Source organism: Fundulus heteroclitus, chromosome 21, assembly GCF_011125445.2.
Source record: "Fundulus heteroclitus isolate FHET01 chromosome 21, MU-UCD_Fhet_4.1, whole genome shotgun sequence".
NCBI lineage: Eukaryota > Metazoa > Chordata > Actinopteri > Cyprinodontiformes > Fundulidae > Fundulus > Fundulus heteroclitus.
The window spans coordinates 31,166,952-31,194,933 of NC_046381.1; the positions used below are offsets into that span (position 1 = coordinate 31,166,952).

At 41.3% G+C, this 27,982-nt stretch overlaps 1 protein-coding gene across 1 annotated transcript in view; it reads right to left on the reverse strand.

The window, feature by feature from the left end:
- Positions 1-6,415: 6,415 nt before the first annotated feature.
- Positions 6,416-27,982, reverse strand: part of LOC105928002 (partitioning defective 3 homolog) — a gene marked incomplete in the record, with an annotated part of 353,527 nt that continues 331,960 nt past the window's right edge. Inside the window, 2 exon segments of the mRNA XM_036125173.1 lie at positions 6,416-6,968; positions 14,829-14,944. Of these exon segments, the coding sequence (XP_035981066.1) occupies positions 6,524-6,968; positions 14,829-14,944 (561 nt within the window).

The window sequence follows — 27,982 nt, forward strand, 5'->3', positions numbered from 1 at the left end:
AAATAAGCGCATCTACCTGGGTGTCATGTTTTTCTGGAGCTGGAGCAGATAAATTGTCATAAATGCTGCCAGGACACCTATTAAGGCAATGGGCACTGTACCTTTAGAGCTAGGGAAGTTATCAGGTGTTGGGGCTTTTTTTTGTCCTGTTTGAAATCCAAACCTTTCTGCATCTAACAGGGTGACAGCTAAGCTGAGGACATCTGAAAAGCATCTGACTGGAAAGATTGGAGCCAAAACCGGATCATTTCTCTCCATTTGTTCCATTGACCCTCAATCAAAGGTAAAGTAGACTGAACCTGACTGTGACTCAGCAGGGATGCTAAGAGCTGAGTTACTTCAGAGGGGCTTTTAAATTCTATCCGAGGTAGTATTTGGGGTTAAAGCCACTCTCTGCCCTCTCATGAGCTCAGTAAATTTCTCATTTCTGGCCTCCTCTTTTCCTTTTCACCTCAATGCTGCCCCTCTATCTGAAAGTGCCACACAGATGAGGGGATGTCTATATCTGGGTTGCGTGTCTAGTTTTCCAGTATTACTAGGCTGACCAGATGAATCCTCTCAAAAGCTTGCCCCTCTGTGAAGAGAGGGAAGATTTGTCAGGAAAATCAAAAATCTGTCCTTTCCCTGGAAATAAACATAAAAAAATCAGACTTTGTCTTTTGCATCAGGGTCATCATGGGATGTTACTGGAAGTTAATCCAGCTCTCAACAAAAATCCTCCTGGCCAGCTGCTCCCAGTGCCTAATGAGGAGTGGAAATTATAGAGATGGACAAACAGCTTCCCTGTGTTTTTGTACAGTTTTGGTTGAAGCTTTGACTTCGACTTCCTGATGTTATAGCATAAAAGTCCTACTTTTATAAAATTTTACTCTGTTAGTATACAACGCAGTTGAGGATTTTAGACATAGTGCCCAAAGTATTCAGTCCCCTTGAATATTTCTCGTCTGTACAGCCATTACAATGTAAATGTACCTGCTTAGGGTTCCCAAAGTGAAGGCTGGGACACCCTGGGGGTCACAAGATGATCCAAAGGATGATTCAGATTCCTGATTTCACAATGTTAGAGATGCACTTGTTTTAATATGGGATATTTACACCTTTAATTGTGGAAAATATTTTTTTTCTCTCGAAAATGTTTTTGACATCATAGAACATCCAAGTTTTTTTCCTGGCAGATTTCTGAAATTAATTTCAACATTTATTTTGTGAAAATTCCCTTCTCCAAGTCCAATAATTAATTTTGTTTATTAATTCTACAATGGCCATAATACAATTTTTGGGATGGAAATTACAACAAGTAAGCCATAATATTAGGTGTAAAAGAATAAAGAACATTCTGAGAATAAAGTCATAATATTATAACCCCCCCCCCTCCTCCTCAAAAAACAGGTTTGTGGGGGGGCGGGGGGGGGGGGGGGGGGGGTTGCAAGCTGAAAATTTTGGTAAACCCTGTGATAGATCAACACAAAGTATCTCATGATTAGAATGTGTAAGAAAAGTTATGCATGGTTGCCTCATTTTTCAAATATATGCATCAAGTGTTTGGAATACATTTTTGTAGCTCAGGGACCATCATCTGTTTACTTCATGATTATACACTACTTTGTGTTGGTCTATCAAAATTCAGATAAAATACTTTAATGTGTGATTTTGAAACATGATCAAATTTGATAAAGTCTAGAATAACTTTGAAAGGCACTGTTTCACCTGCTAAGCACACTGCTAACGGACAGATTGTGAGTCTAATTTACCTTTAAAAAAAACAAATAGCTAATGTAACTAAAATGATGAAATAAGCAGCTCAAATGTTGAATCAGTACAGCGGCAGTAGAACAGCAGCAAGAAATAAGATATTCATTGTTTGTGTCTAATTATGCGTCTTTCTCTGGGAGGGAAACCATCTGTGAATGTTAAAGCAACACAATCAAGAGAAGTTATTGTTACATAGAATGAGACTACCCTCAATTTATTCACTGACAAGTGTACACTATATGTACAGAGAACAGCAGAAACATTTCTTAGTAGATCATTGTAAAAAGGGAAATTGCACAGTGCTTACATTAGTCATTTTCCACCAGCATAGTACAAACTGTGGATAATAAAATACAATGAAGGATGGTCATAAAAACACAATGAAACAATAATATATTTCTCATTTTGCTGTTTTAAAAAAAATTTTAAAAAATCCCCCGAAACAATAGCTTTATGGGAAAGGTCCATGTGTCACGACGACGGCATTCAAACATTAATTACACAACACAAATAATAAATGTGCATTATAAAACATTATCAGATTTGCATATGATATAAAAAGAAATCATTATTGCAGGAGCCCCATCCAGTTTATGATACAACATACAGAATATCAGTTAATAAAACTGCTGAGTAGGAGCCAAGCCAGTCGAACACAGACAGAGAGAGAGAGAGAGAGAGAGAGAGAGAGAGAGAGGCAGCAGAACTTTCAGCTGAGCAAAGCAGCAACTCTGAACCCAGAAGGACACTAAACAGACACACAGATGAAAGAGGCTGAAAAAGGGCCTCGCCGCTAACCTCCCGTTTGCGCTGAAGACTCGGAGGAACGCTTGTGATTACACCATTGACTGAATCATCTGCAAGGGTCAGGCCTCCCATCCTCTCTCCCACCCACTCCTCTGCTCCGCTCCCGCTCAGCAGCCAAGCCGTTCGTACGGCTGCTCCGACACGTTCTGAGACATCGCCGAGAAAACCCAGTCTCTGGCACTGTTTACAGAAACATAAACACATGCCCACCCACGCAGAAGCACGCTGGATAAACTGGGTAGACAAACAGGAGCTACTGCAGTTTTTGTATACAATCCACCACGTTTTGACAGGATAACGTTTAATGCGGTTGTGAGGACCAACAACCCGGGCTCTCGTTGAGGAAGTCAAAGAGTAGGAGTTTAAAGTAGGGTGAGACGAAAAACAAGGCCCCCGTTAACTCTTTGGACCGAGCAAGACGTGGCCGTCGACCTACAGTGACAAGCCAGGCGGGTACAGACATTTCCATGATAACTCTGGAGGGGCTGCAGAGATCCGCAGCTTAGGTGGGAACATCTGCAGCCAGGACAACTGGTAGTTCTTAACCCCACCAATCGTTGCCTAATGGAAAACTGTCAATAAGGAAATCATTGTTAAAGAAAGCCAGAATAGACCCATTTGATGTCTGCCACCAGTCTTGTAGCTGCATATGGAAGAATGTGCTTTGATCAAATGAGGCCAAAACAGAATGTAGAAAAAGAAAAACAAACTGATACTGCACATCACCCTGAACTCATCATCTCCACTGTGGTGTAGGCATCATCATGCTGTAGGGATGTTTTGTTTTTTGATTTTATGTTGTTGTTGTTGTTTTGCAGTAACTGGGAGGCTAGTTATAATTCCAAGAAAAGAGATTTAACTTTTTTTTGATCAACCTTCTAAACTGGGCTTACAGCAAAAAGTGTCACAGAGAAATGTGATAGTGGTGATAGTAACCATAGCGAGTTATATCTTAATCTTAATGCAATCCATAACTTTAAAAAAAAAAACCTTAGGAACCTAAAAGGTTTTCTGATGTATTTCATACAGACACAATGAACTGCAAGGACTCCTGTTTGAAAGAGTGTCACAGGATGAATGATATGAATTATTTTAAAAGCAAGTCATGACATTTACATGCACTCAGGCAGCAATCAGCCTTCTCTAGTAGGCTGATTTCTGTGGCTGATACATAAAATTAGAAACATCTGATTTGTTGGACGTGTAGTCTGAAAGAAAGCAATTTACTTGGTCTGCAGCTGAGATTCGGATCAGCTAAGATCAGTTTTCGTTAAGGACTATGTGGGCCATTTCACAGTGTTTCGTTTACAACTGGGAGGTGACAGTATACTAGTTTGTTATGTAGTCCTGTAGACCTAAAATAAATTAATTGTTTATGGCAGTAGGATCTACTCATGATGAGACATTTAGAAAAATCCAACTTTGAATTTGAATTTGAGTAGGAATCAGACCACAATTACGAAAATTTTTGCCACCTCTAATAATTCCTTAAAATAAATGTAACTTAAAAGGGCCATGACAACAAATTAATTTGTTATGACCAATTGTGCACTGACAATCAAAGGATCTGCTCATGATCGATCAGCTTTGTTGCTTTGCTCAAAAACGGTGAGATGAGAAAACGGTTTAACTTTCTGCGTATGCTATCTTCCACATATCTCATATTCTCCAATCAGAGCACACCATCAAGCAAACAGCCTTCCCCCTCCCCTCCTCCTCCCAGCTGATACAGCGGCCATGAGTCTCGCTAGCACGTCTGATCACTCCACTCCAGAGGAGGAAGGCGGAGGAGTGGCAGCCCCAGATCAGCCTCACTATATCGGCTTGACTAGGAGGCAGATGCCACTGAAGCAGTGGAGCGCAAATATCCTGTATTCAACCTCAAGCTAACTTCACAGCGGTCACTAAAAAGGGGAGCTGATATGTCTGAGGGTGGTCTAAAATGAAAGTTTCCACTCACTCCCGGATGAAAGAATCAGAGGAGAGGGGCTGAAGTTAATTTAGGAGCAACGGACTTTACTGAAGCGTGTTTCCTTGAAGGTGGGGGAATTCAAGTCGGAGTTTTCAAACAACCAGTTTTTGAGAAAAAACGTCTGTACCAATGCAAAAGACCGGTCATTTTTTCATCTGTACTTTGGATCTTATGAGTTGATCAGAGTTTCTATCAACTTTCAATTAGAAATCCATAACTTTCGGTTTTCCTGTGGTATAATTATAACGTGACACATGTCATAATTATACCACATAGGGCCTATGGTTATCTTGACATCACACACAGTGTGACGTCACATAATCATCATAATTAATGATTAAAATTTATCGGAGTAAAACTGATTAGTTATTGTTTATTTTTTAAGTTTTCTTTGTTTTTTATAATTATTATTTTTTGGTTACAATTTAATTATTTTATTTATCCATGTATTCCTCATTGTTAAAACAGTTAAAATATTATAGTTGTTATTTATGGTCTTAAAAAGAAATTTGAATCAACTCAAATTGGCATCGGAATATTGATGGTCAGAAAGTCTTTGCTCCATGCATCTCTACAAAGGGATGAAGTGTAGCCTACATCCACACAGAACACTAGTGCTCTCTCTATTTAACAATTCATTTTACATAACTACAAAAATTGCATTACATTAAGCAATATTATTAAAGTCTCAGTAAAAGAGAAATGATCTTACTCTACTTCATCCTGAAGCAAATGTTTCATTTAAAAAGCCTCTCTTTTGACTTCCTAATTAACTGGCCTCACATTCCTAAACTTGTCCCCATATGCTACGTTTGGAAATACAAGCACAAGCTCCCAAATGGAAAAACACACCGCTAATTATTGACCGACCGAAGAAAGGGCTCCTGAAGAGCTTCTTATGAATGGTCACAATCAAGAGGGAAAACAAAATCAGCTCCATTGTAAGAGGCCTACAAATAGGTACCAACTGCACAGCTGATGTGGTCTCCCATGGCGCCATAGTGATGAAATATTCATTGAGAAAGAGCCCTGACACCTAGAGCGCGCTCTGGTTACAACCCAATCCTTCGAGGTGAAGCCAGAGGCAGCGTCAGCTCCCTCTCCACACATGACTGCAAACACACACAAAGGGCCACATTTATTTATTTTTTTTGACTCGACACATTAATTAATAACCCAGCACTGACCCCATTTTGTTCTGCCGGTTGTCCCTGGGTGAGTGGAGCAGAGCAAGAATTAAGAAGATCTAAAGCTGTTTTCTTCCACTGAGGGAGCAGAGAGATGAGAGTGACAGGGTGAGGAGAGAACGCAGAGATAAAGCAGCCAGCCAAGGGGAAGAGAGAATTCAGGATTATCATAGTGAATATAAGAAGGGGGGGGGGGGGGGGATACTGAAGAAGAAACCAAAATGGGCATCTCCAACTGAACTGGAGCAGGAGGGATGGGGGTGGGGTGTTTGTGCCCAAATCCACGCTCTGACTGAACAGTTCACACAAGCTCCTTAACCTCCACTCCGTGTGTCTCTGCATGCCGGTTCCTGCCAAGACTCCTACTCACACAAGCACACATGGCACACTGCTTGATAAAGTTTCCATGAAAAGCAAAAAAATAAACCTTATTCACAAAAAAAACTAAACTACAGAGGTCAAGGACGTCATCAGGGGGTACAAAGCATACTTGGACTGTGTCATACGTTTGGATCAGACTGCTGCCTAAAGCCAGAACCAGCAGGTGGATGGATGGGTGATAAAGATAAGGAGAACAGACAGAAGGCACTTTATACAAATATATAAAACAATGCCGGGCCGTAAAACATCTATTTCCTTTTATTACAACTAAAAAAGATCAAATTTATATTAGAAAAATCTGTCTTTAAGATATAAAACATTTAAAACAACCGATGAATAAAAAAAATATATTTTTTTTACCAACGTATTAAAAACAGACTTTACTGTGTTTTTGCAATGTAAATGCTTGTTGAGATCCTGTGCCTCAGGAATATAAAATCCTCCCCTTCTCTGAGCCCTGACGGTGGCCGAGTTTGGCCAGTTGTGACGGTGATGGGGGAACGTCCTGCCTGTAGGGGCCTTTAGGTCTTTGTGGTGTCTGCACGTGTCCTGTGGCAGAGGCCTGGCTGTGCTCTCTGCTGTAGTTGTAGGAGCTGCCGCTGCCGGTGGCGCTGCCGGGGACTTCCAGCGCGGCAGATGGTCTGGTTTTCCTGGCCTCCTGTTCCCTCCGTCTTTGCTCCTGCCTCAGCAACTCCTGGGTCTCTAAGAGGACCCGAGCGTTTAGGCTCTGTTTTCCCATGGAGCAGCTGCGAGAGCCCGGGCCCACGGAGAGGCGAGGGTTCTCCTTAGGTGTCTGGAAACCATCAGAGTGAGGGTACGACCTTTCCCAGGAGTCCTGGGACACTGTGCTGGGGTTCTTACGATGTGGCCTGAGTACAACAAGAGAAGCAGAAGGGTTACTTGTATGTTTAACCCGTTATTTTAAACATGAAAGACATCTAAATAGAACAGAGCTAAAGATAAATTCTGCCAAGAACTCCCACATGATAAAGGAATGAATTTACAGTGCCTGGTAAAAAGTATTCACGTGCCTTGAATGTTGACTTATTTTGCCACATTACAAACAAAAATGTTATATTTACAAGGGTTTAAATAAAATAAACCAGCACAAAGTAGCGGCAGGTTTCAAACATTAAGGGAAGCCGTTTCCAGTATTTTCATTTTTCTTCTTCTAAATACTAAAAGAACATGGCATTTGTGCATTCGTGAACATTTTCTCTGACAACCTTAAAAAATAACATTCAGAAGATTACCCAAAAATTAAACTGAGTCAACCAGTGTATAGTTTATTCTCAATATAAATCCAGCTGTTCTCCAAAGGCCTCAGATGTTTGTTGGTGAATAATAAGGGGGAAAAACTGCTTTGAGAAGACCAAGGAACACTGCTGACAGGTCAGGGACGGTGTTGGGGGGAAGTTTAAAGCAGTGTTAGGTTATGAAACAACATCCAGGACTTTGAACCTCACATAAAGTACTACTCAGTTCATCATCTGAAATCCTGCTGGCTTAGATCAAAGCATATTCATGTGTTCGAATGGCCGAGGTAAAGACCTGATAATCTGTCTCAAGACTTAATAAAAAAGCTGTTCTCAGATGCTGATTCTGATTCTAGTTTAAAACTGACCTGTGCCCCATGATCTGCAAACCCCTTAAACCTTCTTGAACATTCTTTGAATGTGATGGGGCAGACTGTTAAAATTTTAATATAATACGAGCTGTTTGTAGGTTAACTTCTAGCCAGCTCAAGCTAGCTAGCTGCTAATCTACCAGCTAGCTTTTTCTATACCACAAAAACAAAAGACGGAAATGCTGCTAGTGAACTGCTCTTCACTTAAAAAAAAAAATAGAAGCAACATGAGGGAAGAAAAGAAGAATGTGTTTAAGCATACTGCTTGATTACCCTGGATCCAGTAGCATAATAAGTGAGACACGCAAAGGACAGAAAACAAATGGTAGAAGCCTAAAATGCCCGCAGGACAATTAGTTCCACATAGTAAACAAACACAAAAGCTAAAACCTCCCAGAGAAAAATGTCTGCTTTTATCCATTTAACTTCCTTTTGGAGATGCAGATGGGTGCACTTACAGAACAGACAGCGTAATAGCAGGCCTCACAGCGTTCTCTGCCTTCTACTCATCTTCAGCTTGCCTGCCAGCTTCTGCACTGACAGGACAGCATGAGATGCACGCATATCAAGTCCTCAAGTCCTGACTCAAAAGGAGAGACAAAAACAGCTCCCTTCAACACACTTCTTATTCTTTCCAGAAATTAACTTTGAAAAGCCCATTTTTCCAAAGGTTTTTTTTTTTTTCTTATGGGGTTAAATACGTTCCTCCATTATTAGGATCCATTAAAGCCTGACACGCGATGGCAGACCCGTGGCAATGTCTGCGGCATTGAGGGTGCTAAGAGAAATCTTCTCCACACCCCAGTGACCCCTTGTGTGTTGAAAAGGTTTTTGAGCTCGCAGGACAAGATATCAGGGGAGAACGGGGTCTTGAGATGCTTTTAGGATACACTGCCTGCACTTCTTGTTGGCTCCGTTCTCATTCTAGACAGACACCGACAGCAAGAGTTGGAGTCGGTAGCTCACACTCAAACTTTCTTTTCAGACAAACTGCGGAATCCTGAAAACTCATCAAATCTCCCTCATGTTTGACAGAGCTAAACAAACCTGCAAAGCTCATTTAAGACTGCCCATCAAGGGCCAAAGCAAACCGTTTAATCTTGAGAGACTGCACTCATGGGCATCAGAGATAAGCTCCAGCCGTTGTATATATAACTATATAACATTATATTCACAGTCCAATGACAAGCTAACTTGTTCTGAGCAAAAATCAAAAAATGGCTATGCTTTTTCTTGCAATAATAAAATAAAAAGACATAAAGTTTTAAACAATAGCTGCATGGCAGAGCCTTGTTTTCCAACAACTCTAGAACCTGAAATAAAAAAGGCAGCATTGCTGCTGTAGCACTGAACGATAAAATGTTGATGTCTATATGAACAGCTGAAATACATCAACCATAAAGCAAACATGACAAATAGGCAGGCAAGAATGCCACAAATGGGCCAAAGGGCTGCACTTTTGGACTTTCCGGCTCTATACAGTCTGTTTGTGCTCTCAAGTGCCGAAATCCTGATTACCTGAAATAATTAGAAAGAGTGCCGGGCCACTGTCAGGTGGAAACAACTATTCAGTGTTTAAAGATGACGGAATCGTCATGAGTGCAGACAAAGCATCTGCATTGCGTAGCATGAGATAAGTTAATTTTGTTATGTGATCACTGCTACAACATTTGAGCAGTACCTGCATAGAGTTGAAAGCAGAGGTTCATATAGTTGTACCTCATCAGCATGCAAAAATAAAATCACTATTTGGCTTAGCAGGAAATGAAACTGCTCCACTACCAGATGCAAAGTAAGGTGATGCTAGAATGTTATTTACCAAAGGCAGCATATGTTCCTACAACATTAAAAGGCAGATAGGCCGTGCTCTGGTTGGGGCATAAAGATGTTTAACTTATGGTATATTTAACATTTACCACCACTTTTAGACTAATGTAAACAATCTAGACTTTAGATGTCAGCTCACAGAATATTGAATCGAAATGCACACAAAAGCATGTGGGGGGGCAAATGTATTTATGTGTTGTACAATACAATTTGAACACATGAATTTTTTACACTGTGTGCTTGAGTACGAGAGGCTGTAATTGATGCAAGGACAGATGCAGGGACAGACTGCAGAGAGCCCCACCACATGCTCTATATCTGGGTTTCGCTGTCTGGGCGAGCTGCCATGCATTTACACTCCGGCTTGGCTTGCAGAGCAGCCAACGGCACTCATGAGGGATTTTCTTGCTTTAAGTTCAGGATGCCTGTTGCACAAGGCTGCGGTCTGCAGTTCCCGAATGACCTTTTAGGCTTTTCGGTGACAGAAGAGAACGGATTTAAAAAGGTTTCTTTCTGCGGCAAAAAGGAGGAGAGCAGAGCGGCCATTGTTCCAGAGGAATGTAGCTGTGATTGATGTGTCAGAAGATCTAGTTCTCTTATCACCTCTACCTCTGCGCTAGAATATGTCACAGAGGAGATTAGTCCCAATTACAAAAGGGGGTGATGGAAAAAAATAACATTTTACCAAAGAGTAGGATAAATTTAGAATGACAGAAAATAACAAACAGAACCAGGAAGTTGGCTTGTAGAAAGAAAAAAAAAGTGTGGCTGCTGTGTGTTTCTTTAAAGCAGCTGGGAAAAATCAGACTTTATGAGAGGGAGTAGAAAGACTACATCCACACACAAACATGCACAGACTTAAACTGATCACAGAAAAGCCCTAAATTCATCTAACACACAATGGAGCAGTTATTTATATACTGAACATAGAAAATGTTTTTTAAACCTATACTTGTAAAATAATGTTGCTCTGGTAGAGGAAGGAACTGGCCTGGCTACTGAAGCCCAGGGGTCTTACACATTTTACATGTCCAAGTCTCACACTTTTCGCCATTCAAATAGACTAAACACTAGAGTTTTAATATGCTCAGCTAGATAATCTGTTCCCTCTAAATCAGGGGTGTCAAACATACGGCCCGCGGGCCGGATCCGGCCCGCCGAACAATTTAGTCCTGTGGCTAAATGCTTTATCATTATAAAAAAAAAAAAAAAAATTTTTTCCAGTGTCCTGTCTGGCAATGTGGCAATAAGATGCCACAAAGAGCTCATCAGATTTGACTTTCACAAGTGGACAAGATAAAAGAAAGAGAATGATAAAACAATTATTGAAAAAAACATGTACTTTGTTTAATTGAAAATATGCAGTTCCTGTATTGTCCACGAGGGGCGCTGTGTTTTAATTAGCAGATTAAGCTTCAGGTGTGGAAAAATTCAAATAATTTCTTAATTTTTATATGTTTGATGTATTTTGTCATGCAGGACAGTGTTTTTAAGTTCCAAAAAATGTGAATAAATGTTTTTTAACATTGTATAATCACTGTGATCAGTTCTTATGCATAATGCACAAGTAAATGTTTAACTGAGTAAAAGTATTGTTGAAATTACACATAGCTACCTTTCTTAAAAACGCTGAGGTTATTCATAATATATTGTGTAAAAGTGAAATTAACTTAATATAAAAATCAACAACAAGTCCACATTTATTAGTTCTATTTAATCTTGCAATGAGTTAACTCGTGTGGCCCTCTTGAGATCAGATTAAGCTGTATGCGGCCCCTAAACCAAAATGAGTTTGACACCCCTGCTCTAAATGCAATGCAGACATTTCTAAGAATGACAAGCTTTTAATGTGAAAACCTGCAAAAATCACAGACTGGATGGATTCAAATTCATAGAATGGATCAGTGTTTTTAAAAAACAGTTTTTTATAATTATTCAACTTATGCAACAGTTAATATGAATCAATAAAAGTCTAAAATCAGCATGCTATTCATCCTGAAGTCTCTGTAAACTTCTGACCTGAACTGTAGCTCAGAATATATCTTTTTTCCAGACGTTTTCAGCCTACATTAGGAACCCTGTGAACCCAGGGTAAAGAACCTTATCTTAACAACAATAACATGTGTGCCTGTGTGTATTTGTGTGTGTGTGTAAGTTTCTCTTTCAGGCTAATCAGTGGTTTCTGCCCTCCTACTAAAACACTTGTTCCGCTCTGGGCCTGTCTTGCCCTCCACTGCCTGTCGCCACTAATCCTGCTCCAACAACAAGCCTTCATTAGTGCTCTTCCAATCCTCACATCCCAGAAGGAGAGTTAAGCCTGGCTGTCATCTGATAACCAGCCACCATGGCTTCTTCTCAAAGCTCTTTGAGTCGTTGATTTGTTTTCTTCTTTCTGAGGGGAAATGTCCCTATATGCCTAGTAAAGGCAAAAAGGATAAGGCAGATAAGATGTAAAAGTTTTGCTCTGAATTGAGGAGTTATATAGAGACTAGTTTTGGGCTGATATAAGATTTGCACAGTAAGATAACCTAAAATACAGTTTCATGGTGTTTTCAAAGAAAATGCAAACAAAATGGATTGGCTATTATTTGTGCAACAAATATTCCTATTACTGGTCAGGTAACAGGAAATAGCTTTATGATAGCAGTTGTCATTCATTGGATTTTGATATATAAAGTCAAGCAAAAGTATAAGATATATGCCTGCTACAGTCAATAATTTCCAAGTGTTCACAGTGAAGAAGTGGATGTAGGGATTTCCTGCACAGCTGTGAATTTGAAAAATATAACCGGATGTCATGCGGTGTTGACCTCAGCTCTATGCATAAGGTCTGTGTGGGAAATCCCTCCTTGGACTGACTCAGTGTGGTGACCTTGTTTGTTGGCCATGCAAATGCTTGACATTTAAAGGATCCATCTTAAAATTGTACACCTCAATCCAGAAATTATGTTTGTGTGAAGCCTCTTAAGTTCTGCTTCTAGCTGATCACACAAACTATACAGCATCACTCCCTAAATAAAAGAAGGCCTATGACTACCTCGTGAGGTGAGTGAGGGTGGGTGCTACCCCCTGGAGTTATAATTTTGGATGAGGAAGTTTTTGCCTCAGCCATGGCAAGAACAACAATAAGGACTTTAAAGCGCAAAACTGCAGACTTTTGACCGCAGTGAAATTTTTTTTTATAGGTTGGATATTGGACATTCATGCTCCGTTGATTCGGCCCTGCCTTCCTCTACTTTCTCCACTGCTGCTGCGACAGCAAAGCAGAGAGCCTGCCTTCCCACAGCGGTTTGATGAGGGGCCGTGCACTCTTTAGAGACTTGGTTGTTTTCAGTGTAAAATGAGAGAAAGCCTCGCTAAATCCACAATCTGATTTAGGTTATTAACTACAGAGTGCCCATCTGCATATAGAATACTGAAGTGTATTTCATCTTTTATTTATATTTTCCTTCAGGCGTGGTTCGTGGTTTGTAAACAGTAATATTAAACTTCAGTTTGACCCACTGCGTTCATGGTGGTCCTTAATATTAATGATGTTGTTCTTTTCCCTGGACTTCCTGGGAGAAAACTTTCTCGTTTCTCCTCGAAACAGCAGTGAACAGCAGTATGTTCAGCGAAAAACTCTGCTCTATTCTGCTCTGGTCGACCCTAATCCTGAGCAGGGCTGGAAAAAAGCCAGGCCGGAGCTGAAAAAACTTTTGCAGTAATGCTCGCAAGCGGACGGAGCTGATGTAAAAAGGGCCATATTTACAGTGCAGTGCACAGCAACTTGTGAGGGAAAGGCAATACTGCCTTACTCCATCTCCATACAGCTGGAGAAACCTCCGCTCCCTCCGACACTTTCTCTGGCATCTCATTAAAAACCCTTTGAACTGCTGGGACGATGTGACAAAGAATCGTGGCAGTTCTGAAATTCCAACTTTTTCAAACCCTAGCCACACTTTGGTACCAGTAGCCTGACTGAGACACAAGTTCTGAAAAGTCTAAATCTGGGTCATGTGTCAGCTCTGGACTCATCAGATCACATCAGAATCTATGAAATTATGAGAGGAATGTATATCAAAGAAAGCACCGGCCGGTCAAGTTGAACTTTCCCAGGAGAGACGCAACTTACTGAGCGGCTGCCTCGAGGCAACTGTCACATCACATGAGATGCCAGCAGATAACACCTTTGAAGGAACGCATAGATCAGTCAGGCTTATACAGATCACATTGATTATGTGTCCATGTGGAGCCCAAATCCATAGTTATATGCACGAACATGTTTTAATTGATCTGGCTGTGACTGGTCAGAGGCAGCGGAGAGAAAGTGCTTTGCAATAAGAAAGACACACAACAGAATAGGGTAACAAAAATGAAAGGACTGTTTGTTTAACTGATCAAGCATCCTACCTGATTCTTTAGGAATGTACAACACTCTGCATTCAAAATAACCCAGAAGTTCACACTGTTTTGTTTTCAATGTGAACATTTTCAGTGAAAATTTTAATTTTATCATGGAGTTAAATTAGTATGGAAATCAGACAGTGGATTGAAATAATGCCTGTGGGGAGTTCCTCTTTAAGATTCAAAGGTGGAGATTTTTTTTTTTTTAAACCAGCAACGCTTTCCTTAGATGTGTGCACACAGACTGGGATGAGAGTAGAAAGCTTCATAGGAATGGAAACGGCATTTTACAGAGCGATAGATGCAAATGCAAATATTGATCATTCTAACCACGGGTACCAGACGCAAGCTATGGTAGGATTCATTGGAGCCTCTTTGACAAATACGCTAAAAGAATGGACACAGAAAGATGGAGAAGATGAAGAGCACTCCTTGAAGCTCTTAACTCAAGCCACTGCAGAGGAGAAAGAGAAAAGTCAAGACTATATGCTGCTGGTCTCGTTATTCATTACAAGGGGAGACCGTCCTTTGGGTCAGCATTGACTTAATCAGGCTGAAAAACATTCATAACTTTTATTTAAAGCAATATTCTTTGATAATTATATCTTATAACTAGTGTTTGTAGGACTCATTAAAAGTTCTGCAGATGAGTTAGAAATGGCTTTGTGGTGACTGACTTTGAGGACATCTAAAGTAATAAATGAAAGATTCAGAAAAGAGAAAAAAACATGGGAGAATAAGAAATTGATAAATGGAAAAAGTCAAATGAAGGGTTTGAGAAAGGGCAGGGAGGACGTGATAAGTCACTCGGAGGGTGAGTCGGAGACTGATGCAGAGACAGACAGACAGATGAGGAGGAAGAGGAGGAGGAGGAGGGCTGATGTCTCACCGCGGCAGGGAGCCGTACTGCTTCGATGCTTGCTGGAAGCCGTCTCGGTCTTCTGGCTGCTGCTGCTCAACTGTTGCAGAATGGCGTCCGCTCTGCGTCTCGGCCCCGTTGCTTACCTGGTGCATCCAAAATAAGAACACAACAAACACATCACTATGACACACGCTTCTGTTTAAAATCCCTTTGTCTTCACTCAAATTAAGTGTGCTTTTCCCAGTTCTGCACAGCGAGGTCATGCTGCTGCAATAAAAAGTCTATTCATTTTAATGCTTCTTTAAACATCTTTCCCAGAAGTCCAGCAAATCTTCCCCAATCTTCCAAAGGGGTTGTTTGAACTTGTTGTACCAACATGGAACTGCATGCAGTCGTTGTATAAGCTCACATATGATCATTGGGTGTTAGGGTTTCTTTTCTGTCTGTTTTACTTTTTTCCTGTTATTTATGTTCTCTAAGGTGTTTCCTTATTAGTTCAGTCTTTTGTGTTTAGTTTCTTAGTTCATAATGTTATTGCCTTGTCCTACTTTTTTGTGCATGACCGTTAGGTTAATTGGCCTCTCTAAATTCTCCTTAGGTGTGAGTGTGGGCGATAATGGCTGTTTGTCCTGTTTGCCTCTGTGTTGCCCTGCGATAGACTGCCGACCTGTCCAGGGTTTACCCTGCCTCTCCCCAATTGACAGCTGGAGATAGACACCAGCGCCCCAAAAAGGGATAGACATGTTAGAAAATGGATGGATGGATATTAGATCTCTGTCAGACATTTCTTCTTGGTTTTATGGCTTCTTTCTGTTTTAGTTCAGCTCATTCATGTTTATTAGTTTAGCTTCCTCAGCCTCCTCGCTTACCTTGTGCTTTAGCTGCTCCACACGTCTCCTGATTAGCACACATGCATCCTATGTCTCTCTCCACACGTCCCTCAGTATTTCAGTTCACGGATGACTATTGTTCTCCGCTGGACTCTCCTGTTAGTGCTTTAATATACCCAAGGTTTTCCATCAAGTCTGTTTCTCTGCCCTTGCTTTGTCCTGTTCTCCTTGTGCCACATCATTTGTAAGTTTGCCTTTTGCCATTATTAAATCCCTTCAGTTCACAGTGCTGCTCCTGAGGTTCCTTTTTTTCGGTTCTGTTAAAGCCTCACCACACGACAACATCCTTTTAAAGAATCACAACTTTTACCAACAGCACTCCAACTGCAAAACATGTTACAAAGGCAGTCAATTGATGAGATAGAAAATAAAGTAGAGGTAAAGGACAAAGCCTTACTAAATATAACATATTTAAATAAAAGTTGAATAGACAATGTAAAGGAAACATACATCAAAGAACTAGACACATTACTTCTCCCAGATGTTTTTGACTGAATCAAATGACAGACCCAGCACTACAATGACAATGTGTTTTAGGGTCATTGGTCGGCACAGTGCTTCCTGGACTGTGAGTAAGTGTTTAAAAGTTAGTCAACCTTGAAAGTGTTCAGTTAGCACAGTTTAACCTCAAGTGCTCCCTATGGCTTCTGTAATGTGTTTGGTTGCAACAGGGAACATAAACTCCTGAGGAGTAAGAAAACTAGTTGAAAGCTTTTCCTAATGCTGTCAAAATGAAGCATGGACCAACTCAGGAGTAAAAATAGCCAAGAGTTACTGTGGTTACAGAAAGTCATGATGAGAAATGTTGCTCTGAGTGAAACGAAACCCACAGAAAATCATTTAAAGCACTTCAAAGTCCCTGACAGGAGAGTGAGCGAGTGTGTGATGGAGGATTAGTGGCACCTGAACATGTATCTGGGCAAGTAAATTAAGTGTGACATTTATGTCTAGCTTTAATCAAACTTTTTCTCTTTTGACTTGAAAAAACAAAGGTGTGGGCGGAATGCAGATGTTATCCGTGGATGTTGGAGAACCTTTAAAATAAAGATGGTTTTATAAAGATGGATGATGAAATGAATGTGCTTTTATTAACACAAAAGCTCAAATTAGAATGCAAATTTATAGTTACAAAAATGACCTCTTCACAATTGGCTGTACCAATTTCCACCTATAAAGCTGTTGGCCTAAGAATCTACTCTTCCGGTGGAGTGCATGTCTGTTTTCTGATTATATAAGAGGTTGACATGGAGATATTGTCTCCCTCACCACCAGCGCACTGCTAACGAGCTGGCTGATGAAAGAACAAGACAAGCCAATTAAAAGAAACACGCTGAGAAAGTGTTGCGAACACGGCTTTACCGGGCGTCACTTTTCATGCGGCTCGGACAGCAATGTGGCAGCCAGGTGCTGCTCTGGGGGTATACACACGTGCATTTCTCCTTAAAGAAACATCCGCTGTTCTTTTCTCCTAGAACCTGGATCACTTTGTTTAAGATTTGGTGTTTTACAACTTGAAAAATCCTGGGTGAAAAACAGAAAAAATATGAATCCAACACCTTGCTGCAGTATTCATATTACTACAAGTATTTCACATTTACTCACACTACAGTCAAAAGCTTAATCTTATTGAAATTTTAAGTGAAAAACAGTGGTATGCATCTGTATTCATTCTTCTTTACTGATGAAGACAAAATATAGTGCCAATTAGCTGCAATGACTAAAGGGGTTTGTTAGAAAACTTTAGTGAAGACCAATGAGAAGTCCAAAGGAGAGCTAGCTTATACAATATCCTACGTTGTGAAAATCTCACTGATCACGGCTTGATGCCTCATTTGTGGATGAAAAAAGGATAATAGAAGAGCAAACCTACAAGGACATGACTTTCCAGACATAAAGTGACAGACTAGGCAAGAGCAAAGTTAATCAGTGAAGCAGCAAAGAGGCACACACTAACTCTAGAGGAGCTGCAGAAATCCACAGCTCGGGTGGGAGAATCAGTCAGTAGGACAACTATTATTTGTGCAATGCAAAAATCTGGCCCCTATGGAAAAGTGTCAAGAAAAAAGCCATTTGTAAAAGAAATCCATTAGAACTTCCTCTTAAAGGTTGCCATTTAGGGGAAACAGCTACCGTGCTATGTTATTTTCTTTCCCCATTACACTTATGCACTACTTTGTGCTGGTCTGTCAAACATTGAAGTGCGTAGAGGTGGCAAAATGGGGACAAGTTTAAGGGTATGGATACTTTACACAGCACTTTGTGTGTTTATGCGGCTTTTAGTAGACAGGTAGCAGTATATTATTGGATGGATTGCTGGGACAAGGATGCACAGGCAGAATAAAAGTGTCAGGAATTACAAAAGAAGAATGTCTTCCTGGAAACATCTCGTACTCTTGAAATGGTTGCTTTCCTTTTTCACTTGGACAGCTGCAGTAACAGCACAATTACTTTTCACTAAGCATCAATAGCAACTCCTTTCTCAAGCAAGCCAAGTCCTTAAAAACATAATAGTATTCCATGTGGGTGGATGGAATTCGAATACTGGAGTCTGTAACAACACTTTCCTCCGGCTCCAAAAGTGTAGAGCACAAAAACAAATATCAGATGAGCCGTGGTGGGAAAAGGAAGACTTTTTTTTTTTTTTTTTCTGAAGCCAAATGCAGTGGGGAGAAAATAATTAGTCACGCACTCCTCTGGATAGGAGCGTGAGGGAAGCAGCGAGGGACCTGGAGGTGCCTGACGCCTCGGATTCATTCTGACGGCTTGAGGTGGATGATGCCATGCTGAGAGAAATTCATGAGAAATAGCCAGGAGAGAAAATCAGTCAGTGTAATGGCATTATCCAGGGAAGGAGAATCAGATTATTCCATGTTAGGCCTGGAATATAATGCCATATAAAATATGACATTTGTTGAAATCGAATCAAAGCGACGTCCGTGTTTGTTTTTATCCAATAATATGAAAAATGATGTCAATACGGCCCACTTTTATCCCTCCTTGTTTCCTTTGTGGTGTTATAGACCATGTTGAGAGAGAGAGAGAGAGAGAGAGAGAAAGAGAGAAACTCCTCCTCCACCTGTTTAAACATAAAGCCAGGGGGACATAATTATGGAAATTGTTTAGAGCCATCAAGAATCCCAGACAAGGGAAGCAGCTGGATGGGAGTTTAACTTTAAAGAGTCAAAACAGAGGCAGAGTGGTTGAGTTGTGATGCATCTCTGATTCCGAGCTGATTGCAAACTTTTTCAATGCAAAAGTTTGCCAACATAAGGCTTTACTATCCTTACCCTCCCAATCATGCTATCTTTGGAGGCCGCCACAGATGTAACTGCTTTAAGAGAGAAGCCGCGCTGTACACAAACAGACATATGGAAAACATCTAAGCCGCTAATGGGCATACAGAACAAGAAGAAAGTGAGAGAATGGTAGTAAACCACCACATCCTGACAAAAGCCCACTTGGATCATGATTCTCTCTTAAAGTCAGCACGCCAACCCAATTCCCCCAATTTATTATAAGGAAGCCCAGTCCATTTGTGGTTGGCGGGGTGTGTAGCTTCGGGCGGCGTATCCATCTGAGTGCAAGCAGTGTGGTCTGCTATTTCCCGGTCTCTTGCCCAAGAAACCAGAGAGAATGGGAAACTTGTTTGGTTTTCCCCCGAATCACATTCAGGCTTCAACGGGAACAAAATATTAGGACTTTTCTAATGCTTATGGACAGCTTTAAGGGATCGATAGGGCTGATAGATATTTTCATAATTGAAGTTGCTGTCATCGTATCTGTTAGGTTTCCTAAATAAAGCCAGCGCAATGAAACTGCTGAAACGCAGGCCTGCCCACATCTGTGCGCGCACATGCTGAGGAGTGAAGATGGTGGTTTCATCCATGATTTGGCAGCGGCACGCACAGCAAGACAATACTGAAATGATTGTAAAAGAAGTCATTTGCACACTAACGAACAAGCTAAATCACTATGATTATCTGTCAGCTGCTGCTCATATTTTAGGTTCAGTTGCTCACAGTTCTTCCAACCATGGTGCCACGCAAAAGTACTCAGCCATGCACCATGATGGAAAAGGAAAGTTGTAAAACAATTTCTCAAGCTTTGAATACTATTTAATCTGTCAATCAAACATGCAAATAGCCTGGCGTATCTGCAATCCTACCATGATATGGACGTCCACCTCAACCAGGGGTCTGCAAACTACGTCTTCGGAGTCGCAAGCGGCTTTTGGGCCTTCAACAATGGCTCTACTGATGATAGAGAACCAACTAATGTTTTCAAATATAGATAGAAATAAAATGCCAAAACCTGCATTACTTATTATGTTTTTTAATGAAACTGTTCCATTGAATTTCCACAACACAATGACACTAAAATTACCAGCAATACTTATTTTGCCATGTCTGTAAGTGTGAAATTATTTGGCTTCTTTTTTCTACTTAATTTGGCACAAATCTCAACATCCTATAGACGAAAATATTTTATAAGAAGCTGGTGTTTTTCTTTATTTTAACACCTGGAAATAGAAATACAACCAGGGTTCTTTAGAAATGACATCATAGTTCCTATAGTTAATATTACAAGATACATCAGTTTTCTTTTTTTTTTAAGTCATGCAACATTTGTGGTTCTAAACGAGTTTAGGAACAAATATGCTAGTTGAATTGTAAAGTTTGCAGACCCCTATTCTGCAACTGACTGGGCTAAACTGGTTCAAGGGATCATGAATAATAAAAGAGGACAAGAGGCTGATAGTAACTCTGGAGGAGCTGCAGGATTCCCCATCCCAGGCTAGATAACCTGTTGACAGCTACTATGAGTCAAGCACTTCACACAAATAGTTACTTGCTAAACAAAGCCATGATTGAACAAAAGAGAAAATTGCAGTTAGGGCATAGCCTGTCCAGGGGACAAACCAAATATGGAAGATGGCACTCTGCTTAGATGAAACTAAAACAGAACATTTTGACCTACGTGTAAAATCCTACGCATGACAGAAACAAACAATATGAATCACCCTGGGCTAACCAGTATCACCATGAACAATGGTGGTGACTGCAAGGTGCTGTGGGGACGGTTTTCCACAGGAAAGCAAAGGGAGGCTGATTAGAGTTGCTGGGAACATGGAAGAAGCTAAACAGATAGCAGTCCTGGAGGAAAACACATTAAAGGCTGCAAAAGGCTTAAAAGAGAGGTGGAGCTTCAATAGCCCTAAACATAAAGTCAGAGCTACAATGGGATGGAAGATACATTCATATCTTAGGATGGTCCAGTCAAAGCCCAGACTTACAGAAAATCCAATTAAGAATCTTTGGCAAGACTTAAAAGTTGCTGTTCACAGCAATTCTCCCTGCAAATTGACTTAGCTTGATCTATTTTGTAAAGAAGAACGGGTAAAACGTTCAGCCTATAGATGTGGAAAGCAGGTAGAGACATACATCAAAAGACCTACAGTGTCCACTGCAGTGAAAGGTAGTCCTACAAACCCTAAACTCGGAGAATATGCATAAGAACGCCAGCCACACTTTTCAGATTTAATCTTTGAGAGTGAATGATTTTAAAAAACAACTTTTCTTTTCACTTCACACCTCTGCACAAACCTGTGTTGGTTTATCACATAGGATTTTGGTTTTAATGTGACAAAATGTGAAAAGTTCGAGGGTGGGAATACTTTTTCAAGACAGCGTGTGCGACTGGCGAACTAGAACCACCTACACATTTATTTAAACATGGAAGCGGACCTACTGTACGCCATACACTCCACGCATTGTGTGACTGCTTCCAACCAACGAGTCACATTCAGCCTCGGCACAGACGCCAACCTCCAGCCCCGGGAAAGTCAAGTGACTGCGGCTAAAAGTAGCTTATTCTGCATGTGATCTCAAAGGGGGGGGTGGGGGGGTGGGCAGCCCCACACAGGCCAGCCCCCATCGACACGACGGCACTATAACGAGGGCAGCTAAAGTTTGCATAAACACAGTAAATACTTGTTGACGCATGTGCCCTGGTAGCATGAGATAAATAATATAATCAAATCGAAAGAATTCCCGTAAATGGGAAATTTACAAGCTGCTGCTGGTCTGTTTGATCCAAGGTACCAGCATGGCGCTCACACTCCTCTGTGTGGTCACGCTCATCGCTGCGCCCGCCCAACGGCACATATCGATTTTATTAGCAGAGAGAAAACATTGGAGAGAAAAAAAACGCAGCTCGGTTAGAAATATGTGGTGTTTTATGATAAACATCTGGGAATCCTCTCTCAGGGAGAAGTAGAGAGGGAGGGAGGGAGAGAGGGAGGCAGGAAAAACACAGTGATAGACAGGGCTCCTTGTGTCTTGGACATTATTCCATTAAGGTTGGAGCAAAGGTTTGAGTGCTGACCTGAGCATTGCCATTACAGCTGTTCACAGCAGCCACACCTGAGCCCAGTGGTCCACACCCCAGGGGGGGATGCCGGGGTCAACAGAACAGTCAACACGCCCCACGCTTCAGACAGCGCCATGAATCCCCTGGTAGCTGCACCTCATCATGGTTTTGTTTTCTACAGAGATGTTGAAAAACTCTGAAAGAGGTTAAAAATATAGAAATGGAGCGTCTGCTGAAACCCACTGGACAGCGTTCATGCAGCTAGGGGGCGTGTCCATCGTTCTCGGCCTGCATGTCAATGCCAGCTGGACACGCTAGCTCTGCAAACAATTATGTTCTCAAGTGAAGCCAGGTCATGGACCACAATCTAGACTTTTGCATTAACCAAAATAAAAAATAAAAATTCTCAACATTGAAGTTAATTCTTAAAAGATCCTCTTTATGCTCTTGTTCTTTTGCCAAAGCTGGGCGGAAACTTTAAAAATAAGCTTTTAACAGAGTCTTTCTGAAAGAGTTAGGCCGGGGGACTGAAATGGTCATTGAAGAAGATTGATTTTGTGTCTTGTGAACTATTTGTGTTGATTTCTATTCATAATGTTCTGGTATTTCAAAGAGTTCTTAATGCAGTGCTCTTTAACAAGGTTCCTGGAGAGCCTGTAGGAGAAACAGGCCCACAGCATCATAATTAAAGGTTAACTCACCCCCATACCTCGAAATGTTAAATGTGCCTAAAGGAGGCGGTTCCCAGCAGACCAGGCAAAGCTCAACGTAACAACTCCAGCTGCTTTTATACCCCACAGCAGCAGTGCTACTGATGTCAGTTTTTCTGGCCGATGTCACAACGTCTTTTGAGCCAATACTACGAAAGCTGATTCGAAATTCAATTGCAGGGCGCCACACAGATGTTTTTAAAAACAAAAGCAGGATTTCAACAAATGCGCAGTAAATTGTCAAATTAATGAACAGAACATGTAGACCAGGAGCTCCCAAAGAGGGGGTCGGGACAACATGCCCAGTTATTCATTTGAACACAGGGGGAGGACGGCAGTTTTTGATAATAGTTCTCAGAAAATTACTACTTTACTCTCTTTCGGTAAAGCCAGTAAAACAAAGCGCCCCCACCCCACCAAAAGGGGGTCGCCAGTCTCTTCATTTGTTGTTTTGGGGGTTGTGGGAAGAAAAGGTTGGGAAGCCCTAATGTAGACAGCACTATAAGACATGAATTTTTAAAGTTTATTAGCAAAAAAAGTCAATTTGGTGGTTAAATACGTATGCCCATTGACAATGGGCATAAGGCGCTTTATCCCATTTTATCTTTTACTTTACACCAAACCAATAATATGGAGGGTAATATCTCGGTAATATCTGACCAAAGCATACTGCTTCTATAGTGGGATTTTATTACAATTGGAGATTTTTTTTTAACTGCTTTTACCTTTCTGCTCTTTTTACAAAGGGACATGATGGCCATGAGTCCTCATCCGGGGCAAGGCCTTGTGGCTAGGGGAAACTGGCCTCTGTGTCATGTCATATTTATATCCCAAGTGAAACAGAGAGATATGAATTGGTAATTTAAGTTCATAGAAACTCTGATTAACTTGAAAAGAAAAATATATATCCATTTTCCAAACACGCTTATCCCTATTGGGGTCGCAATGGGTGCTGGTGCCTATCTCCAGCTGTCCATGGGCAATACAATCTAAAATTGCTTTACTTATTTATTGTAAAGACATTTCTGGGGGTGCCTATAATAGTGCCACCAGTGATTATACAAAAACGTAATAACTGATTATATATTAAAATGGGTTTTTCTTTTCTTTTGAATACATGTAATTAAATTAAGGGTTGGTTTTCTAAAACAAATAAAGAAATCCAGTGTGTTTATGCTCCCGAAACCCTACGTTTCCAGGCTTTTTACACATCTTCAGCAGTAACGCCAGCTAATAAGTCCCATCTGTAAACCAAGTTGGTGCAGTTTGCTTTTCCAAGAAGCAGAATAAAAACATTTAGAGGAGGCGGCAGCTGCTTCTGTTCAGGTTTGCAGGGTACACCAGCGTGGAAGCCATTATGATGTAACCTTGGGTAGTTAGGGATAGTGTTCATCAAAGAGCAGCTCAGCAGTCTTTGATGTGGAAGGCATTTAACTGCCCGTTGGATGCGTCTCGCTTTTTTTTTTTTTTTTTCCTGGCTGCATTCAGTAAACGTTTGTATTTACAAAAGTGGAGGTCATTACGGGTTCCCTTTTCATCGATGCCGGCAATGTTCGGGAAGGGCGCGGAGCGAGATCCGCTGTAGGAGAGGACCATATCAGTTTCAGCTCTACGTGGATGGCTAATTGCTTTGAACAGAACCCGACCGCAAGGTTACATGTCTTTGGATGCGGGTCAAAAGGATTTTAGGAAACGGTCGAAATATGACTTCGGCTGCTAACCACAGGAATGCCCTGGATCCAGGACCATTCCTGCTGTAGGCTAACACCATGAATGAACTCCTCGAGAGTTCCTTTTTTCCAGTGGTCATGCATTATTTCACTAGCAGGTCTCATGGCAGGTGCTTCCTTTGTGATTACTTGCTTACACAATTGGAATAAGATGGAAATGACTAATATTACGGGCTGGAATCCTCATGGGACGGCCCTGTATCTTATTACCAGACGAGCAGCAGTGGGATGCCCAGCAATGTCAACAGTCCCGAGCAATTAGGAGCTCAGATGCTGAAAGAGAAAGACTTAGACTGCTTAGTGCTGAACAAACACTTAACGTCTCACAGCGAACAGGAGGAGAGAGAGAGAGATTAGAAAAACAGAGAGAGAAGTCTGCTCGGTGATTCTTCACCCATCAGCTGGACAAACACTGACGCAAACCCAGAGCAAACACAAGCCCGCCTTTGTCTCCGCAAGAACTTCCTGGGAAGTACGCCGCTTGCTGCAGCTTTGCCTAAACTGATTTGGACAACGGCTAAAATAAAACAGCAGGACGCGCGGGTCACGACGAGACGATTAAACTGACAACATGACACGGGTCGTTCCCCAGATATTTGTGCGCCAGACATTTCAGCTTTCAAGGTCTAACGTTCTGACATGCCATTTAGATAATAGCTCCACTTGGTGCAATAGTTGCTCAACCTTTGTCGCAATAAGGTCATAGAAAAAAAAAAAGACAGATCTGTCTGAGACCTCCGCAGGAACACAGCCAAACACGGCTGATTTAAGCTAGACCTGTCTGGTTCTCCCGCAGGATTTGATGATGCAGGTGAATATGTTGGTGGAACGTCTTCAGCTTCAGAATAGAAGTCCAGATGTTTTATTTTTCAACCCTTTTTGGATTGATGTAAGCGAATGTGACTGCAGCCCTGTTAAAGATTAAGCCGTGAAACGAATTCCACGTTACTGCAGTGGCACTTGATAACCAGAAAGATGCAACTGTTCAACATGTAAACATTTATTCAGTGTGGAAATGTTAAGAAATCCTTGGTGACGCCCCTAACAATCCATTTGAATGGATGTAATTGACGTTTTTTTTTTTTTTTAAACAAATCATCATTAACTTTTTTAATCAGTGTCCAGGAGTTTCTAGTTAGTGATCTATGATTCTCTGGAGGGTAGAATATCTTAAAAAGCACCTCATACCCAGTGTAGGGTATGGTGGTGGATCTCTGATGCTGTGGGACTGTTTCTCTTCCAAAAGCCCTGGGAACCTTGTTAAAGTGCACTTCATTCTGTGAAATCCGGACCTTTCAAATACAAATGTTCTGTGGTGGATTTTTCAGTAGGACAAAGACCTTTGATACAGGCCTACTTACCAAACACAGACAACATAAGTTACGTTCACACTGCAAAGAAATGTGACCCATGTGCGGCCATAAGTTGTCTGTGTTTCTCTAAGTATTGCATAAAATATCGACCTGTGAATACCAACTCATTAACTAAATAGCAGGGAGGCCAAAAGATGAGATTATCACTAAACTACTGGGTGCTTTGAGAGATGTAATATGCTCAAAAAAGAATTCATGCATCTGTTGGGTCTATTTAAGCATCTTTAGTTACTTTAACATGATTGTTTCATTCTCTACCCTGCTGACAGATGAAAATAATTGTGCTAAAGTAACTAAAGATGCCTAAATAGATCCGACAGATGCATGCATTCTATTTTTGAGTGAAGTGAAACTCAAGTCAGAGCTGAACCTCTAATGCACAGCATGGTGGGACATGAATTAACTCAGAATAAATTAACAAAGTAATGAACTTAATTACCTTTTTCCAATTATAAAGAGGAAATCCCATTGTTGTCACAGATCAATCGTGGAAGTGCAGATCAGCTTAAAGAAACTGCTCCTAAAGTTTAATTGAGACAATTTTAAAATCCCTTTAATCGTGTCTAATGGAAATTAACAGGAACATTGTGGCTCAGTTACTGTCGACCAGTAAATCCTGCAGAGTCACAGAGCATCAAATTATTTTCTTCTACTTTCTTCCATCCCATAGAGGTGTGTCAGCTTCCCCAGGAGGCGGAAAGTGAACATGAATGGTTACTGTGCTTAATAAATGATTCAGTCTGTCATCTTACAATGACAGATGTTAATGTATCTTACTGGCATTATTGATGGGGCGACACAAACCATTGCATGGTAGTCAAGTCGAAGGGAAACAACAAACGCGTTCCAAATTTCTTTTCAAATAAAAATCTGAAAAGTGTGGCATGCATTTCTACCCAGCTCCCCTGAGTCAACACTACGTAGAACTTTCTTCAGCTGCAATGGGGTACCGCGCACGTGACGTCACCGTCTCAAGAGCAACGCCCCTTTTGCCGCTTAGGTAGGGCATACAGGAGAGAAAGCACGGATAACCCAGCTATTACAAGCGCAACAGAAACAGCCATATGACCGACTTTACAGCCGTTAAACTTTCCCAAGACGATGTCCCAGGCGCACGGATTACTGGTCGCACTGTCGAAGAACACACCAACCTTCAGCTCAAACGATGGCTTGAGGTTCGAGGGCTTAAAAAGACTGGAAAACTGGCCGACTTGATGAACGGTAAGCTTTGTTTTTTTTTTCCTGCGCGGCGATCATGGCAGCGTCGGCCGTTTTTTTTTTGTTGTTGTTTGCAATCACCGTCCAGGAATGGGTATATGTTTAATGTTTGTCTCATTTGAAATGTTTTTGAGTAAGCTATCCTGGTAGCAGGCTATCATGTTAGCGCCTGCTACCATGATAGCCTATATGCTGTCATGGTAGCAGGCGCTACTTTATTAACATGTCGGCCACCAAAATACTCTTACCTTGACTTGATGTCGCTGGAATTGGGTCAGGATGTTCTTCGGTTGTGCCCTTTCCTCCGACAAAATGCTTGCTACATATGTACTTGAATTTGGTAACTTTTTCCGGGTTGAACTGTTGTGTAGGCCGACCGCCCCGGTGTACCCAGCGCACACATTTCTCCTTGGCAGTCTTGAAGAAAACATCCTTCATATGCGGCCGATCAGCGTAACTCGAGTCGCTGTTGCACGTTCCATAGCAACAATGTTTAAAAACCATGGTCTTAGATTTGGAAAAAGCAGTCGTTTTAATGAGTAAAACCTAGGCTAACGCACGTCTCTTTTACAGCAAACCAGCGGCGGGTTTCCGGAGTTTGCCCCACTGCGTACCACGTGATGTGACGTCATCGTGACGTTGTGTTTCTAAAAATAGCTCGCGCGCGGTACCCCATTACCGCACTGCTAGTGCTGAAACTCTGGATGCTGAAAATGGCAAGCATTCTTTTTCCAAAATAACAAACAACAGTTTTCCAGTTTCGAAACGCACTCTCAGTTTAAGGTCTGATTTAGTTCTGGACTTTAACTGGGCCATTGATGAACATGAGTCTGATTTGGTTTAACCCCTCCCACTGTGGCTCTGGCTGTCAGGTTCCTGCTGAAAGTTGAG